General features: G+C 41.4%; 3 protein-coding genes across 3 annotated transcripts in view; 1 reads left to right on the top strand and 2 right to left on the bottom strand.

The window, feature by feature from the left end:
- Positions 1-232: 232 nt before the first annotated feature.
- On the bottom strand, positions 233-2871 carry LOC138952155 (uncharacterized). Its single transcript, XM_070323753.1, has one exon. It carries the CDS (start codon positions 1973-1975, stop codon positions 1004-1006), a length of 972 nt encoding a protein of 323 aa, XP_070179854.1. The 5' UTR covers positions 1976-2871; the 3' UTR covers positions 233-1003.
- Positions 2872-9220: 6349 nt separating this feature from the next.
- Positions 9221-14044, bottom strand: LOC138952162 (putative OPA3-like protein CG13603). The gene is made up of 3 exons (XM_070323760.1): positions 13886-14044; positions 12438-12679; positions 9221-11737 (listed from the first exon to the last, which is right to left on the bottom strand). Exons 1-3 carry the CDS (start codon positions 14025-14027, stop codon positions 11609-11611), a joined length of 513 nt encoding a protein of 170 aa, XP_070179861.1. The 5' UTR covers positions 14028-14044; the 3' UTR covers positions 9221-11608.
- A 41-nt stretch (positions 14045-14085) lies between these two features.
- Positions 14086-16650, top strand: part of LOC138952160 (synaptotagmin-14-like) — a 136810-nt gene continuing 134245 nt past the window's right edge. The window contains exon 1 of the mRNA XM_070323758.1: positions 14086-14418. Coding sequence (XP_070179859.1) covers positions 14412-14418 — 7 coding nt within the window. The 5' untranslated portion in view covers positions 14086-14411. The remainder of the gene's footprint in view (positions 14419-16650) is intronic.

Consider the following 16650-nt stretch of genomic DNA (forward strand, 5'->3'; position numbering starts at 1 on the left):
ACTTATTTGGGTCCTGACTTGCAGACCAAAACGGGTCAAAGCGTCAAAAATTCACAGTAACATCATTTCTCCTGTACATTTCCACGCAAACAAACCAGGCGTGCAGACACACTGACATGCATACAATCACACACACAGACAGACACACACGCACACACACACTACAGCTGTCAAAGAACAGCATGCTTACAAAACACCAATTACGGTAACTAACATGGGAACAATTAATGACAAGGATTTGTATAATTTATTGAAGTTACAGCCTCATCATGTCGCAAGCATCAGATAACAAGTTGATCAACAATTGTAACGTTCCTAGATTCATCAGTGTCCAATAAACATAAAACGTTAGCCTGAAGTCCACTGATGCTCATGGTTTCCAAGATAAGATTGTTTGAAACAATATTGTTGACAAAACTGTAACACTATCACAGCACGTCAACACTTCAACCAATGACTAATTACTGAAGAGTAAATCGAGTCGGCATACTTGTTTCTACAGCCAGGCTAACAGCATGCATGTTCTAGAATTGACTTGACTTTAGTTTACTAGTGGTTGAGGTTCTGTTCACTATTCCAAAGTTGATGAAAAAAATACACAAAAAGGTGGCATTGCACGGTGGTGTACAAGACAAGAGATTTAAGCGAACACCAGCGAGTGAGTCGGTTGTATCAATACTGTTCCTTGCATGGTGGTGTACAAGACAAGAGATCTAAGCGAACACCAGCGAGTGAGTCAGTTGTATCAATAGTTGAATACTGTTCCTTGCATGCTTTTCCCCATCAGATTTACAAAGGTTCACTTTCACCAACGCACAGGGTTACCATTGTTAAACTTTTTCACAAGTTTAGAACATCCTAAATAAGGTTCAACATGGTACTGTAATGCTATCCTTTTCATGTGGCAAAACTACATCAGCTTCTCAGAATAATTTAACACAAAGACATGCCTGCACTTGGCAGACAAGAGAGATATTCGTTACTTCCCCCCCTTAGTTCTTGTTCATTTCCTTGACTGAAATCGTAGGTCCAAAATTTCACCTTCCAAAAACTTCTTGTTTAACCCTAAAAATACCAATCTGTTGAGGAGAGATCTGCAGAAAGGTACATACTTGACTAGAATGAAAAAGGATTGCAAAAATAGTGCTCGCAAACGGTCAGCCAATCCTAACTTTGGACGGGGGGCAGACATCGTAGCATAGGATACATACAGAAAGGATTCAAGGCTAAAAAGACAGAAATATTTTAATGGAAAATTCATTCCGTCGACAAGCGCCTGAGCCATGGGGTAGAAGTCCCGAGGGGGGTCATGCAGGGCAGGCAGGAGAATGTCACTCTCGATCTCTTTGCAAATGGCGACCGTTTCCACCAAGTCCCTCTTGCAGATATTGTTCTTATCACTAATCCCCAACAGGAATCCAATGCCGTACCAGAAATAACAGTAGTCTGAGAGATCAGCTGAGCTACACCGTATCCCAAAGCCTTCAGGGTACATGACGATGCCTCCCATGAAACCGCACTGTACGAGCGACATGTCGTACTGAGACACGGGAGGGTTTTCCACGGTTTCCCCCCCTGTCATTCTCCTGCGCACAGAGTTATGCAGTCTGCGCACTTTGGCCACTGACTTGTGTGCGCCTGAAGACGGATCCCACACGTTCCCGTAGTGCCAGATAACCACATGGTGAAACGTTCTCACGTAGCGCAGGAGAGATTTGAGCGGGGTGTTAGACTCGCGTGTGAACACAAGGGGCTCCAGCAGGTTGACGACACTCAGTCCAGCGATCAGAGATGACAGCATGGACAGCGTGCAGGAGAAGATGTTGTTCAAGAAGAACTTCCTGCCTCTGTTGAACTTGTCCACGTCAAAGTCATGGGGCATTGCGGGCAGCTCCTCGGAGTCCGACAGGGTGTCCACCACCCCCACTCCCACCTCTCTCAGGTGTTCCAGGTGACCGTGCTGCATTCTCAACATGTACACCTTGACGGGCGGGGATATAGCTCAGTTGGTAGCGCGCTGGATTTGTATTCAGTTGGCCGCTGTCAGCGTGAGTTCGATCCCAGGTTCGGCGGAAATTTATTTCACAGAGTCAACTTTGTGTGCAGACTCTCTTCGGTGTCCGAACCTCCCCCCGTGTACACTACATTGGGTGTGCACGTTAAAGATCCCACGATTGACAAAAGGGTCTTTCCTGGCAAAATTGCTTAGGCACAGTTAATAATTGTCTACCTATACCCGTGTGACTTGGAATAATAGGCCGTGGAAGGTAAATATGCGCCGAAATGGCTGCAATCTACTGGCCGTATAAAATTTCATCTCACACGGCATCACTGCAGAGCGCCTAGAACTGTACCCACGGAATATGCGCGATATAAGACTCATTGATTGATTGATTGACAGTTGTGAAGGAAGAGGTTCAACAGTTCATACAGCATCAATCACTACCACAAAGTTATATTTCCAGTGGTTCATGGATATCACAGGCACTCTCACGGCTATGTTGCACCAGTTATTTATTTGACCATGGATATTGCATAAAGAAGTGTTCACTGGTTTTAAATAGTTTGACAAATATCACGGTTCACATACATCGGATTTCCTGCTCACACAGTCACGGTCCTGATAAAATTGCACTCAATAACTGAGGTTATCTGATTAGCGTAAAGACCTACAAAAACATGTTGACATTGCTGGATTCAGTTGGTGGTGATCCCCACTGGATCAAGCCAAGTGTTTGCTTTGTTGGTACTGCGGTGACAACATCTCGTCTCCAGAATCATCGTCTGCATGAGCTGGTCACTAACGAGTTGACAGAACGGACAGACGATACGTCGAGACTATTAGTTCCACAGCAGCAGAAGACAGACTTGCTGAGGAGGGAAAGGGAGATTACTGTAATAGAATCAGGGGAGATCACTCTCAGGTCAAGTAGTTTGTTTATCATGGATATGACAAAGTGCCAAAAGGTGCGCACAGAACAGACGACGGCTTTGTTTTACAATAAAAATGTTTCTAAAAGCGTGTGTCTGCTAAAAATTGGTGTGTGTGTGGATGAATGTGCGAAGATATAGTGGACATAATTTCGTGTGTCTGACTTGAACGGTTTTGAAGTTATCTTTGTTTAAAGTCAAAAATAACGCCAAAACCGGCCATCTGAAAACGGACATCGTGATACCTCGTGTTTTGAATATGCCACAGAAAAATAACAAGAAGCACAAATGCCTTGCATTTAGTTTGATTGAATGCCTGAAACATAGCTTAACAGACGAGACCAAACGTCAAATCTAAATCTTGAGAGAATTTTTTTTTTCGATAACCGAATTTTAAGGTGTCGCACGCAAGATGTGTCGTCATCACGGCATACATTTTTCAATCGCAGATATTTACTAAATTTCTTTTTCAAAAACTCTGGAATTGATGTCGACACGTCAAGCGATAACGGTGTATCAAACTGCTGTCTTTCAAGTAATCCAGCAAAGACTGCAGAACTTTTGAACAGCAATTTTGAAAACGATCTGAAAATGTCGTCATATCTTGCGTGCGACATAATGTTCGGTAATTAACGGTTATTTTCTTTTAAAAACAAAACTTACATGTACAAGGATCTACTTCATCTAGGGAACCATGTGACACATTCTGTGTTCAAAATTTGTGAAGAAATCACGAACCACGAATGCGCTACCAAGTGTTGAAATTATGTCGTCAACATCTTTTGAGATCTTGCGTGCGACACCATCTTGCGTTCAACATAAAATGTCACTACCTTATCGAGTTTAATGGGAAAACTAACTATTTGTTGTCTTAGTTTAATCTTCTTAATTATAAGCGTAATAAAACCGAACTTCCAAGATGAATTTTAATTGAGATTAGCGAAAGAGCGGGCACGCAAGTCGACCTTAAAGCAACAAAATAAAAACACGAGCGTTTGTCGTGATGTCTTGCGTGCAACACATTCTCAAAAAAGAAAATATATTATTTTCTCAGACTTTTTTAAGCTAAAACCTTGAAACTTCACATACATTTGAGGCTAAATCGCCCCCATGCATGGTAAAAGTCTTGTTGACCCTTGTCAAATTTCAAGGTCACGGCTGGGTCACATGGAGATCAAAACACGGAAGAAAAATATTTTTTCAGAGATTTTTTTAAGCTAGAATCTTGAAACTTCAAACAACGCTTTTGCTTAATCATCATTCGACAAGAAAACTTTCAGGTTGATCTTTGAGAAATTTGAAGGTCATAGCAAGGTCTCGTGTTGGTAAAAAAAACAAAACACGGAAATTAACCTTTTTCTCAGAATTATTGAAAGCAAGAACCCTAAAGTTCACACACTTTTGGGCTTAATAGCCTCCATACACGGTGGAAGTCTGGTTGACCTTTGTCTAATCTGAAGGTCACGTATGGGCCAATATTTGTTTTTTTAAATTATCACTTTTTTCTGTTGTTTTTAAAGGGAGAGCCTTCGAACATCATAAACACCGTAGCTCAATGATTCTCCGACACAAAGAAGTTCAGAAAGATCCTTGTCAAATGTGAAGGTCACAGCAGGGTCTCGTACGGGTAAAAAACAAACAAACAGACAATAATCCTTTTCACAGCTTTGTGGTAAGCTAGAAACTTGAAACTTTACACACATTCAGGGCTTGATAACGTTTTGACACGGTGAAAGTCTGGTTGACCCTTGTTAAATCTCAAGGTCACAGCCGTGTCGCTCATGGGTTAAAAAAAACAGACTGTTATCCATTTCTGCTTTATTTCTAAAGTTAGAACCTTAAAACTTCATACAACGCAATCGATCAATTATCCTTCGACATGGAGAAGATCAAGTCGATCCTCAACAAAATTCAAGGTCACGACTGGTTGACTTGGTCACTGTAAAAAACGGCATTTTTTTCTCAGACACTTGTGAAGCTAGAACTTTGAATCTTCACGCATATTCGGGGCTAAATAGCCTTCTGACATGTTGGAAGTCTGGTTGACCCTTGTACAATTCAAGATCGCAGCTGGGTTGCGTATGGGTGGCATTGCTTTTGAAGCTGGAGAAATTGAACTTGGTATAACACATTTGCTTGATAATTCTCCGAGATGGATATTAAAGCTTAAGTTGAGTCTTGTAAAATTTCAAGGTCGCAACAGGGTCGAGTTGGGATTATCAAAATGGAAAATTATCAATTTATTGACCATTTGTACATCTAGAACTTTGAAAATTCACACAGGTTGGGTTAAAAAGCCAGCCTTCAGGCATGGTAGAAGTATACTTGACCCTTGTCAAATTTCAAGGTCACAACTCGGTCGCGTATGGCTTAACAAGGATAACAAATGATTTTCTGCCTTTGCTTAATGATTCTTCAAATGTTTCTCGTCAAATTTCAAGGTCACAGCGGGGTCAAGTTGAAGCACAAATAATGCGAAGTTATGAAATTATCAAACTTATTGTAAGCTAGAGAGTTAAAACTTCATCGATGACCTTTACACGTGACTACAGTATGGGTGATAGGGTCACAGCTATTGGGGTCGAGTGCAGGCCAGAAAGTTGATTCCTTTTAAGCTTCAAAACGTGGCTACGTTATAGTCACTAGCTCGTATTTATATTTCTGAGGCTAGAACTTAAACACATGTGCATCTTTGTAGATCTAGAGCTTGAGCTCTTCCAAACATGACCCAAATCTGGTTGACCCAAATCAAATTTCAGGGTCACAACAGGGTCAATTTGGGATCTTAAAATGGAAAATTATCAATGTTTTGAACATTTTTAAAACTAGAGTTTACACTTTAACCATTTCTAGGACTGGATGCCCCTTCTGACGTGACCAAAATCTGGTTGACGTTTGTGAAATGTCAAGGTCACAACAGAGTGATGTTCGAATCAAAACATGGAAAAATTATTAAATTCTTGAAGATTTTAAAAGCTAGACCATTGACATCTCATTCGCTTCTATAGGATTCAATGACCTTCAAACATGAACCAAGTTTGGTCGACCTAGGGGTATTGTTTGGGTAAAAAAATGTAAAAATGTAACTTTATTAAACTTCTGTTCATACCAAAACCAAAGTCTACTTGATCTGTTTCAAGTTTCAAGGTCACAGTGTGGTCAATATTTTGTAACAAAGCAAAAAATATTGTTTGAAAAGTGTATGGTGCTTACATCTTGGATACTTCCAACTGTTTTGAGGTTTGACTACTTCTGGACATCGAAGTCTTGTCTGGTTGATCCTGGTTATATTACTAGGTCACAACAGGTTTGAGTTCGGATCAACAATGATCAAATCGTCACTTTCTTTAATGTCAAGTGAGCTAGAACAACAGATAGTTTGGTTCTTATCTATATTCCGTTTGGCAAAAAGTGAGTCGCATAAAGATTTTCTCTGTTAGTGTGACTCCAAATTGACCCCTCTGAAAGCTTCACGTATCATGAAAATTGGCATCACTTTTATCATAAACCAAACAGCATCAAACCTTTGGAGCCTGTGACGTTTCAGAGGTATTACTAGAAGGCATTAGTGAAAATGACACATTTATATTATGGACCTCAACGCAATCCCGCTGTGACCTTGACGTTTGACTTTATCAACCAGACTTTCACCATGCGTGGAGAACATCATACACTATAAAACGCGTGGGAAGAATTTAACAGTTTTTCTAATATTGATCCAGATGGGACACTGCTGTGACCGTGAAATTTGACAAACATTAACCAGGAGGCCACTTTTTTTGTAAAAGATTTTGAAAGTGTGTAAAATGTAGGTAACAAGCGCCTTGAGTCGCCTTGTGTGGTGAGATATGTGCGCGATATAAATAGTCGTAAATAAAATAAATAAAAATAAAAATAAATGTAATGGATCCAGCTTTAAAACATGCAATACTATGACAATTGTCCAGGTTGGAAAGAAACTGTAATCTTGCTGTGGCCTTGAAATTTGAGGAGGTTTGATGTGACTTGCATTATACCTGGAGGTCATCAAACTTTGGTAGTGTGCCAAGTTTCACCGCCCTAGCTTCAAAAACATGCGAGATAACCTCAATGACACATTTATATTTTTGACCTCAACAAGACCCCGCTGTGACCTTGATGCTTGGCGTTTTCATCAAGACTTTATAAAGACTAGACAGTGTAAAGGACAGCATACTCTAGAAATGTGTGTATTTTCACAGCTCGTGCTATAAACGTATTGACGAAATGAAAATATTCCAAATTTTGAACCAAACCTGACCCCGCAATGACCTTGAAATTGACACTGATTAACCAGGTCACTTTCTTTTTAAATGTCATCAACATTCTAAAAGTATGTTAAGTTGGCTAAAGTGTAATGTTTCTAGCTTTAAAACATGTAAGACAACGAACATTTTCCAATTTGGAAAGCAACTTTACACCTTACTGTGACCTTTGAATTTGATGAGGTTTAATGTGACCTGCGCCACACAAGGGGGTCATAAAACCTTGGAAGTGTGCCAAGTTTCAAAGCCCTAGCTTCAAAAACATGTGAGAAATCCTCAATGACAAATCTTTATGTTTGACCTCAACGCAACCCTGCTGTGACCTTGACCTTTCCAACCTAAACTGTAATCGCGTGTAGAGGTCATCATACACTAAAAATGTCTGTATTCTCAAAGTTTGTGCTATAAACGCGCTGAATAAATTGACACTATTCCAAATTTTGAACCAGATGTGACCCCACTGTGACCTTGACATTTTAGAAAGATTAACCAGGTGGTCACTTTTGTTAAGATTTCATCAAAATTCTGAAAGTATGTAAAGTATGTAAAGTCTAACTGATCTAGCTTTAAAACATGTAAGACGTACAACAATTGTCCAGTTTGGAAAGGAAATTTAACCTCGCTGTGACCTTGAAATTCAATGTGGTTTAATGTGATCTGTACCATATCTGGGGGTCACCATACTTTGGTAGTGTGCCAAGTTTCAAAGCCCTAGCTTCAGAAACGTGCGAGATAACCTGAATGCTACGTCTCAGTGCCATGTTGAATAATATAACGAACAAAATTCCCGTTATTTGTGAAATAATTTGAGTGCATTTATCTTTTCTTTTCATAATTGGGTTCCAACATCTGTTGTCTTATCAAAAATCACAATATCAGTCTTGTTTGTCAACTTTTATTTTTTAGCCCCTTTGTCCGCTTTTCGTGCGCACCTTTTGGCACTTAGTCATATCAAAGGCACTCGTCACGAGGTGGGCGGGGCCTATGTCTTGGATGTCACTTGTGATGGACGGTCGTCTTTTCTTATGGTATTAGTAGTCTTGAGAGCGCACAGGCCCCGCCCACTTTGATCCCGACCCGCTCGTGACGAGTGCCTGTGATGGATATGTGCCCTTTTCGCGTACTGTATTCTTTGGAAGGTCTTCGATCTGTCTTGGCATGAACTGAAGTGCTGTACTATCAGAAGTAGTATTAGTTTTAAGAGGTGTCTTGGAACCTAATATTTTTTAATGTAAACGTGTTATAACGAACACCAGAGTACCTGGAATAAGTTTAACATTTTAATTTCATATACCTATATGTTGTTTCTGCCACAGGCACCTGAACATAGTGATTTTTAAGAGAATGAAGGCATCACGCTTTCTCATTCCTCTCTAAAAGCAATAACAGAAGTGACAGACTCTGCAGGATTCAGCTGCTCAAAGTAACTTTACATACACTCACACACACACACCTGCGCATGCAAATGCTCACATCATCCTGAACTCAGGTAAAATGAGTTACTTCCCTTCGGGTCTCATTTGAGCGATATGACATGACATGAGCGATAGCGTGGACCGATGATTATCAGAATGATGCTCACATGTGACGAAACAACTATATATTTATTTTCTGTTTCAAAGAAAAAGAGAGAGAGGGAGGGGACCAAGAAAAACTTTTGATAAACCAAGGCCCAAATCTTGTCAATGCTGTTTTCATTATAATTATAATGTCACTGTATGTTTGTGTGTGTGTGTGTGTGTGTGTGTGTGTGTGTGCGTGAGGCAGACTGATGACAACAGGAACAATGAATATGGAGCCAGCTTTCCCCATTTTGCACAAGAATGTGGTTGTGAAAACTTAAATTGGGTGTGACGGCCATGATTACAGATCAGTAACCAGATGCAGCGCTTGTATTCTCTCACACACACAGACACAGCAAGTACATGCATTCTTATTCAAATACACCAGGTAGACAGTCACTCAAACACACATATATACACAAATACTCCTCCATAACACCAGGATTTGTCCGGGGAACACATTTTATTATTTACACTTGTTCCCTCTCAGCAATGATTACCATAATAATGTGTTTCCACACAATCAGTGGTGAACTTGAAACACATTATGCTTTCTCATGATTAATTAATGTTGATAAATCTGTTTGCCAAACGAAAACAAAAATGTCCTCTCTCTTCATACTCTCAGTCAAACACACAGACACAACAACCAAAAAAGGCACACACACAGGCATGCACACACTAACGTTCAAGGGGGACGGGTTGCACTAGGTGTACATGCACCCCCCCTTATTAAATTATAAATGCAATTGTCTGAATCGGTGAGCATCTGATAAAAGCCAACAGGCATAGGATGACTGAAGTTTAACATGATAAAAAGACAATTCTAAATTCTGTGCATAGACGCTTGACCTAAGTACAGGGGCTCACATCCATGGGAGGTGGCACAGGACAAATGTCCTGGACAATGCAAAAGTGATAGGACATTTGTCCTGAACAAAAATGAATCAATATGACTTTTTTTTCCGCAACAAAACGTAAATTTAATTAAACTTGACCATCCCTGAAAGTACAACAAATGGTGTACTCTCCTTTGGCTAGTGATTCTGAAAATTTACTAGCCAGAGAGCAAACTTTTCTAGCCAAAACAACAATTTGTTTCAGCAACTCAGTTTACTTGCATTTGGCGAGTCGATGAAATTTTTCTGGCACCAATTTTCGTTTCGGTGGCATGTTGCTTTTTCGAAGAAAAAAACCCGTGAAGGGAGGCAACTGTCAACTGACTTGGAGCATTCAGAGTTGCAACCCTTGGAAGCTCTTCTCTATAAAAAGCACATAAAGTCTCCCAAAGTTTCGGGGCCCGGGTAGCTCAGGTGGTAGAGCACTGGACTTGTGATCGAGAGGTCGCTGGTTCGAATCCGGGCCGGGACGGACACGGGTCAACTTTATGTGCAGACCCAGAGACGGTATCCATCTCCCACCCCCGTGTCACTACAATGGCACGTTAAAGATCTTGGTCATTCTACCATAAGTGCAGATGGCTGATACCACCTAAACACGCATACATCAAAAAGCCGTGAGGGCGTAAAACTCGAATCGTATAAACCATTTCATGTCCAATATAGGCAATTAAGACCTGACGGACAATAAGCCCCTTCAAATTTACTTTTTTTTTTTTTACCAAAGTTTCGTCTGCTTGGAGAGACACATCGCTTCGCAAAACATCGATAAAATAGCCAATCAAACTACTGTAAATTGGAAAGTACTGACAATGTCCGGATCAACTGAGAACATAATCGGACAATGACCACTTTGTGACAAAAACAATAGGACATATGTCCTCTTGCGTGAAAAAATGTATAGGACATTTGGAAAAAATATCCGTGTATGTCCGATGTGGATGTGAGCCCCTGTAAGCAAGATATTTTCATCAAAGAAATTGCAACCGCTTTCCAAGCTCCTTGAAGCAATGCTTCATAAAAGGCAAAAAGCATGAAAAATGTAATAAAGACCAGGACTATTTGAATAGATAGTAAACATCATGTATGAATTACATGTACATACACTCTTCAAAATAGTAATAACAGACTGTGCATGATTGTTTGTGTGTGTGTGTGTGTATGTATGTGTGTGTGTGTATGTACTGTATGTGAGCTTGCGCAGATGCATGAAAGACGGAGAAAGCACCAGACAAAAAAACAGACAGAGATAGATTTTGTCACAAGGTCAGATCATATCATAAACATGCACACTTTACACACAAATTCTCATTATATGTGTAAGGTTGAATGCTAACGGTTTGTTTTTTCTCCTGAGAGCTGCTTGCACATGAAGCAATATCATTAAGCCTAGCATGTACCAAGTCAGTCATCTTCATGTACACTAGAATCTATTCCCTTGAATTATCAGCTGTACATTCTGCATACTTGTATGCATGATTCAAAGCATGATTGAAATATAAACATGTAACCGAGTGCACGAAGCACAACAATCACCTTTGGAGGCAAAGCCAGTTAAACAGGGTTGCCCTACAAAAAACTGCTATGGGTATGCAAAGGTTCCCAAGAGCATTCAAGGTGACAGCAGCAGCCAGACCCCATCACAAACAGAACTGTACAATTGACAGGTGTCTATAGCCGGCGACCAGAAGAAATGTCAAACTGAATTGATAAATAGCCCGCACTCTTTGACAGCAGACAACTCTGCAAAGCCTGCTGTGAAGGGAGACTACCACGTCACCCTCACACATTCAATAACCTTGATTTTATCTAATCTTGAGGAAGCCCGTAATACACACAACGGTCATCATATGCTCAGCTTTCTGCCTTCCAAACATTCTTCTTTCCAATCTCTCATTGTGTTCCTCTAAATTGTCTTCTAATTCTAAAGTCATCACTTGCTTGGCTTTCCACCACCAAACACTCTTCCTATCAAGCCTTTATTCTGTGCCTCCAGATCGTCCACAGATCGCTGTAACTCCCTGATCTGCGCCTCTTGCACTGCCGTAATCAGGTCCAGGTCCTGAAACACAATAGTGGAATCACATTCAGAGTAGCACGATTTTTAAAATTAATTCTGAGAACCTGTGTGTGGTGTGTGTGTGTGTGTGTGTGTGTGTGTGTGTGTGTGTGTGTGTGTGTGTGTGTGTGTGTGTGTGTGTGTGTGTGCATACTTAACCCTTACACTGGTGCAATTCTGTAACACATGTTACATAGCCACTGGTGAATTAACAGAGAGAAAAATAAAGAAAAATGGTCATATAGGTTTTCGCATCCATGGGAGGTAATCTGAACCGAGCTGAGACTGAGCCAGTAGCGCGACATATGTCGTGACAACCAGGGGACAGTATACGTAAAGTAGCGCGACATATCTCGCGGCAACCAGCCTAAGGGTTAAGTGCAGGTGAGACAGAGAGCAACAGAGACAGAAATACACACAATATAATCACAATTGCCCACCACCCCATGCAGCCTAATGTTACAATGAACAGAACGCCGTTCAAAAGACAACTGCTTTGCAAAACATGACATGCTTACACAAACCATTTTGCACTTCAAATCATGCAGTAAAATGAAAAAAAATCCAAAGTTTAAAAAAAAATCACTTTATTGAACATTGGTTTTAATGGTACGCTCAAGATAAGATAATTCACACATAGCAAAACATCCATTCTAAATTTTTTTCTTCTTTCCTGTTTAGTTTTAATTTGAGCAGGACTGACCTGAAGCTTTGATTTCAACATCAACATCTGATGCTTTTCCCTCTCCTCCTTCAGTGCCTCCTTGGTTACAGATTTGTTGTATTCTAACAGCAACGTTCCCGCGGCAACAGTAAAGATGATGAATTCTCCAAGCATCTCAGCCCCCAGCTCTATGGCCATGTCCTCCGTCAGCCGCTCCACGTTCTTGGCCTTACCCATTCCCATCAACCGCAACCGGAAGTTGACCTCCATCCAGTGGTATACTGCAAACAAACAGAGCCAAGTGTGTGAAAATACAGAATCAATACAGCTTACGTACGAGGTGTCTGGGTGCACCACGTACGTGCGGAGGGGTTTTGCGGGCATTTTTGAGGGACATTTTTCTAGGACTCACGAGGCAGCAAGCGCGTGTAAAAATGGGTTGCTTCCAATCACCCTGCCATCTCCCCAATCACGTACACTAGCATATAACTGTGTGGCATTCTGATATATCCCCCCTTTTAAGTCAGTAACACACTCTGATGATAAAAGCTGCAAACAAACAAACAGACACCGGAGCATAAAGTATCATACACACAGAGAAATATTGAATGAGATTGAGAGAGAGAGTAACTGAGAGAAATAGAGGGTGGAGGGGCAAATGTATCTTAAATTCAATTAAATCATGTGGAATCAAGGAAAACAACACACATGTACACAAACTGAGTGAGTCTGTGTGTGTGTGTTTGTGCGTGCATGCGTGCGTGTGTGTGTGTGTGTGTGTGTGTGTGTCTGTGTGTGTCTGTGTGTGTGTGCGAGAGAGAGAGAGAGAGAGAGAGAGAGAGAGAGAGAGAGAGAGAGAGAGAGAGAGAGATACAGAGACAGAGAGATACAGAGACAGAGAGAGACAGGCACTCAGACAGACAGACAGAGACAGAGTATTAATTAATTAAATACAAGCTAAAATTAAAACCTGTGACATGAACTAAAACAACACCTATACCCACACACCCACACAAACACCTGCAGCCACATTTTATCCAGAACATTTTGACATAAATATTCCTATTACTGTCAAATAATAGCATCCTTCATACGCTTATAAAAGCTGAACTTTATAAACCAGACAATTAATGTATGAATCTTGACAGGTGAACAGTCCATAAACAAAAATATATTGCAAGATGTCAATTAAATGACAGCCCTATATTAAACATCCGATCATAACTAAAAGCAGATCAAACAGAGAAGAGTAGCCTAGTTGCTACCGATCATTGCTTGATGTTTATGCATCATGTTAAACATTGTTCTTAGACTCTCAAGAGAGTAACACGAAAACAGGTATGGAAAGCACGCTTGAAACGCAGGACGCTTCTGCTACAGAACACTGAACAGTGCATGAGATTGAGTGAAAACAAGAGCACTTAGGAAAGTAAATCACTAAATAGTAAATGGTGACCTTGTAAGGTGACGTCTCAAACCAAACTTACTCTGAGCTGGCGGCATGCACACATATTTTCTGAAGAAAGGACTCGCCTTTGCATTTTGTTTGATCAGATTTGCGAGTGGCTTGCTGACTTGCTTTATCGCTAAATAACCAAGTTTCACTATCGGGAAGGCCCCAGCCACCATTGCTCACGCTTGCTTCGTTGGAGTTACCTCCCTGGAGCAAGCAAGAAGTGCATCGTCTGCTCCTGAAGGATGATTATTGAGCCGTGATTTGTTTTGGCAGTTCAATCGTGGGTGTCGCAATATTCCACACACTGCATCGCAACACCTTCGTGAGAAAAATGTGTATTGCTACAGATTCCTGATAAGCCTGTGTAGGCAAGGCAATGTGTGAAAGTGTCTTCGTAATTATGCATAATTTATGGGAAGAGGGGAAAACGATACAAACAGTGGAGACACTGGGAACAGTTTTCATACCAGTGTAATCCGGTGACAGAGGATATCAACCAAGGTGGACCCTCAAACCTTGATATTGTTCTTACCTGAAGTCCAGAGTCACTCAGCAGAATGATAAGTAAGTATCGGTTTACTTCAGTGATTTATTTCAGCTTCGATTCTTGCCTTCCTGAGTCAGTGTTTTGTTTCAATTCCAGAGAAAGTGCCAGCACTCCACCTGATGCTCTGTGTTTCGTGCCGTGTTTTTCATCGGTGTGTGTGTGTGTGTGTGTTTACAGAGAACGACCGTATGCATGTAACAGTAAACTCTCTTTCTGGAGAGAGAGACTCGAGAGAGAGAGAGAGAGAGAGAGAGAGAGAGAGAGAGAGAGAGAGAGAGAGAGAGAGAGAGAGAGAGAGACTGAGAGAGAGAGAGAGAGACTGACGGAGAGAGAGAGACTGAGAGAGAGAGAGAGACTGAGAGAGAGAGACTGAGAGAGAGAGAGAGAGAGAGAGAGAGGGGGGAGACTGAGAGAGAGAGAGACAGAGAGAGACTCGGAGAGAGAGAGACTCGTAGAGAGAGAGAGAGAGAGAGAGAGAGAGAGAGAGAGAGAGAGAGAGAGAGAGACTGGTCTAACAACCTGTCCTTAAACAATTACTAAACATATGTTACTTCAATTATTTCACTAAAGAAACATACAAATTAATGGAAATAAATAATTGAAGACGTAAAAAGCTAAATGCAACCAGAATATAAAATGGACAGAGAGACTCAGTGATAGACAGACAGAAAGACAGCCGACAAACAGACAAGAAAACAACATAAACAAGAATTCCCTTCGAGGTAGGAAAAACACCCCCGTTGGTCAAAGGGAAATAACCATTCTCACTGCACCCATTCTCACTGCCACCAACTGAGAAGGTTATTTCCCTTTGACCATGAATATGGTTCTCTATAAGTCCTTGTAGAATCTTAATCCACCAATAACTCCCTAACCGTGTGTTTGACTGGTCCCAATTTTTGTAAGGACCGTCTCAGGAATGTATAGAACCTGTTCACCAAGTTTGGTGACGATCGGTCCGTTCATTCTTGAGATCTATATGCGAACACAAACACACAAACACACAAACAAACAAACAAACACATCGACCGAAACCTATACACACCCCTATACCGGGGGTGTAATAATACGAGAATTTATAACGCGCACATATCTCACCACAAGGCGACTCACGGCGCACTCATACCATGCATACACAGTTCTTTCGAATTAACAACTCATGCACACTCATATATATGTAACCGAGTGCCGAAACACTACGATCACCTCGGGAAGCGAAGTGCAATCAAACAGGATTGAAAATGTTAGGGCTAATTTCTTAGCCCTGTGACTGTTATGCAAACCCGAAGGTTTCCATGAACATACAGACAATCGGAAACCACCAGACCCCATCACAAACAGAATTCTACAATCCACTGGTGTTGACTTTTAAAGGCCAACAACTCGGGTGCAGAGTCTGCTGTGAAAGGAGCGGTAGCCTCCCCTGTCACATATACACTTACGCATAAACTACATGAAGATGACAAGGCAACAACACAAACAGAGACACGGCACTCAAAAGTAAGCATGAAAAGTGACAAAAGAAACTGAATTCCAAATGATAATTATGATGTACATGGCTATTTACAACTGCTCTGATTTAGGCTTGCGGCCGGTGAGGTGGGGGGGGGGGGGGGGGGGGGGGGTAGCGGGGCACTGTAGTCTGGGGGCTTATTAGGGAAAAGAAAAATCTTGAGGCAAGATTTGAATGCTTCTAAAGACTGATATTACTGAAGAGCTCCCAAGATAAGAATAGTAGAGAGAGTGCAGACATCTAGCTCAGTCGGGCACGTAATGAGCGTTGCTTATATAATTACTATTAACCACCTCCGGGAGACGCCGAGGGTCCAGAAAAACATAGCTGGACATCTGACCGCTGCCCACACACTTGTTACCTTCTGATGAATGTCTGAGTTTGGGGACAAACAGAGCATTCTGCGCTCCCCAAAGTGCGCGTCCCTGCGTCCTCTACGCACTAGAAGCCAAAAACACGTACTAGAAATGCCAGTGTGGAAGGGGTCCTTGGACGCACTTAACCTAAAAAGAGCGGGTCCCGGGACGCACTAAATATCCGTTATCAGCGAGGGTCCCCGGGGCTCTAAAAATGAGACACGGCTATCGTTCCCAATTAGGTCTCACTGATTGTATTCACAAGGTGTATAAATAATTGATGCATTCCAATTTCCCCATCAGACTATCAGATTACCTTTCTGTCATCCATTTAGTAAGCAGCCCCCCCCCCCCCCCCCCCCCCCCCCCGCCCCTCTCTA

This window comes from Littorina saxatilis, linkage group LG17, assembly GCF_037325665.1.
Source record: "Littorina saxatilis isolate snail1 linkage group LG17, US_GU_Lsax_2.0, whole genome shotgun sequence".
NCBI lineage: Eukaryota > Metazoa > Mollusca > Gastropoda > Littorinimorpha > Littorinidae > Littorina > Littorina saxatilis.

Bases quoted from the DNA above. Each gene is read 5' to 3' on its own strand.
- LOC138952155 (XM_070323753.1), bottom strand. From the start codon at position 1,975: ATGTTGAGAATGCAGCACGGTCACCTGGAACACCTGAGAGAGGTGGGA.
- LOC138952162 (XM_070323760.1), bottom strand. From the start codon at position 14,027: ATGGTGGCTGGGGCCTTCCCGATAGTGAAACTTGGTTATTTAGCGATA. The intron at 12,680-13,885 runs GTAAGTTTGGTT...GTTTGTTTGCAG, and splicing joins GTGCATGCCGCCAGCTCAGA to TATACCACTGGATGGAGGTC. The intron at 11,738-12,437 runs GTCAGTCCTGCT...ATTGTGTTTCAG, and splicing joins TGTTGAAATCAAAGCTTCAG to GACCTGGACCTGATTACGGC.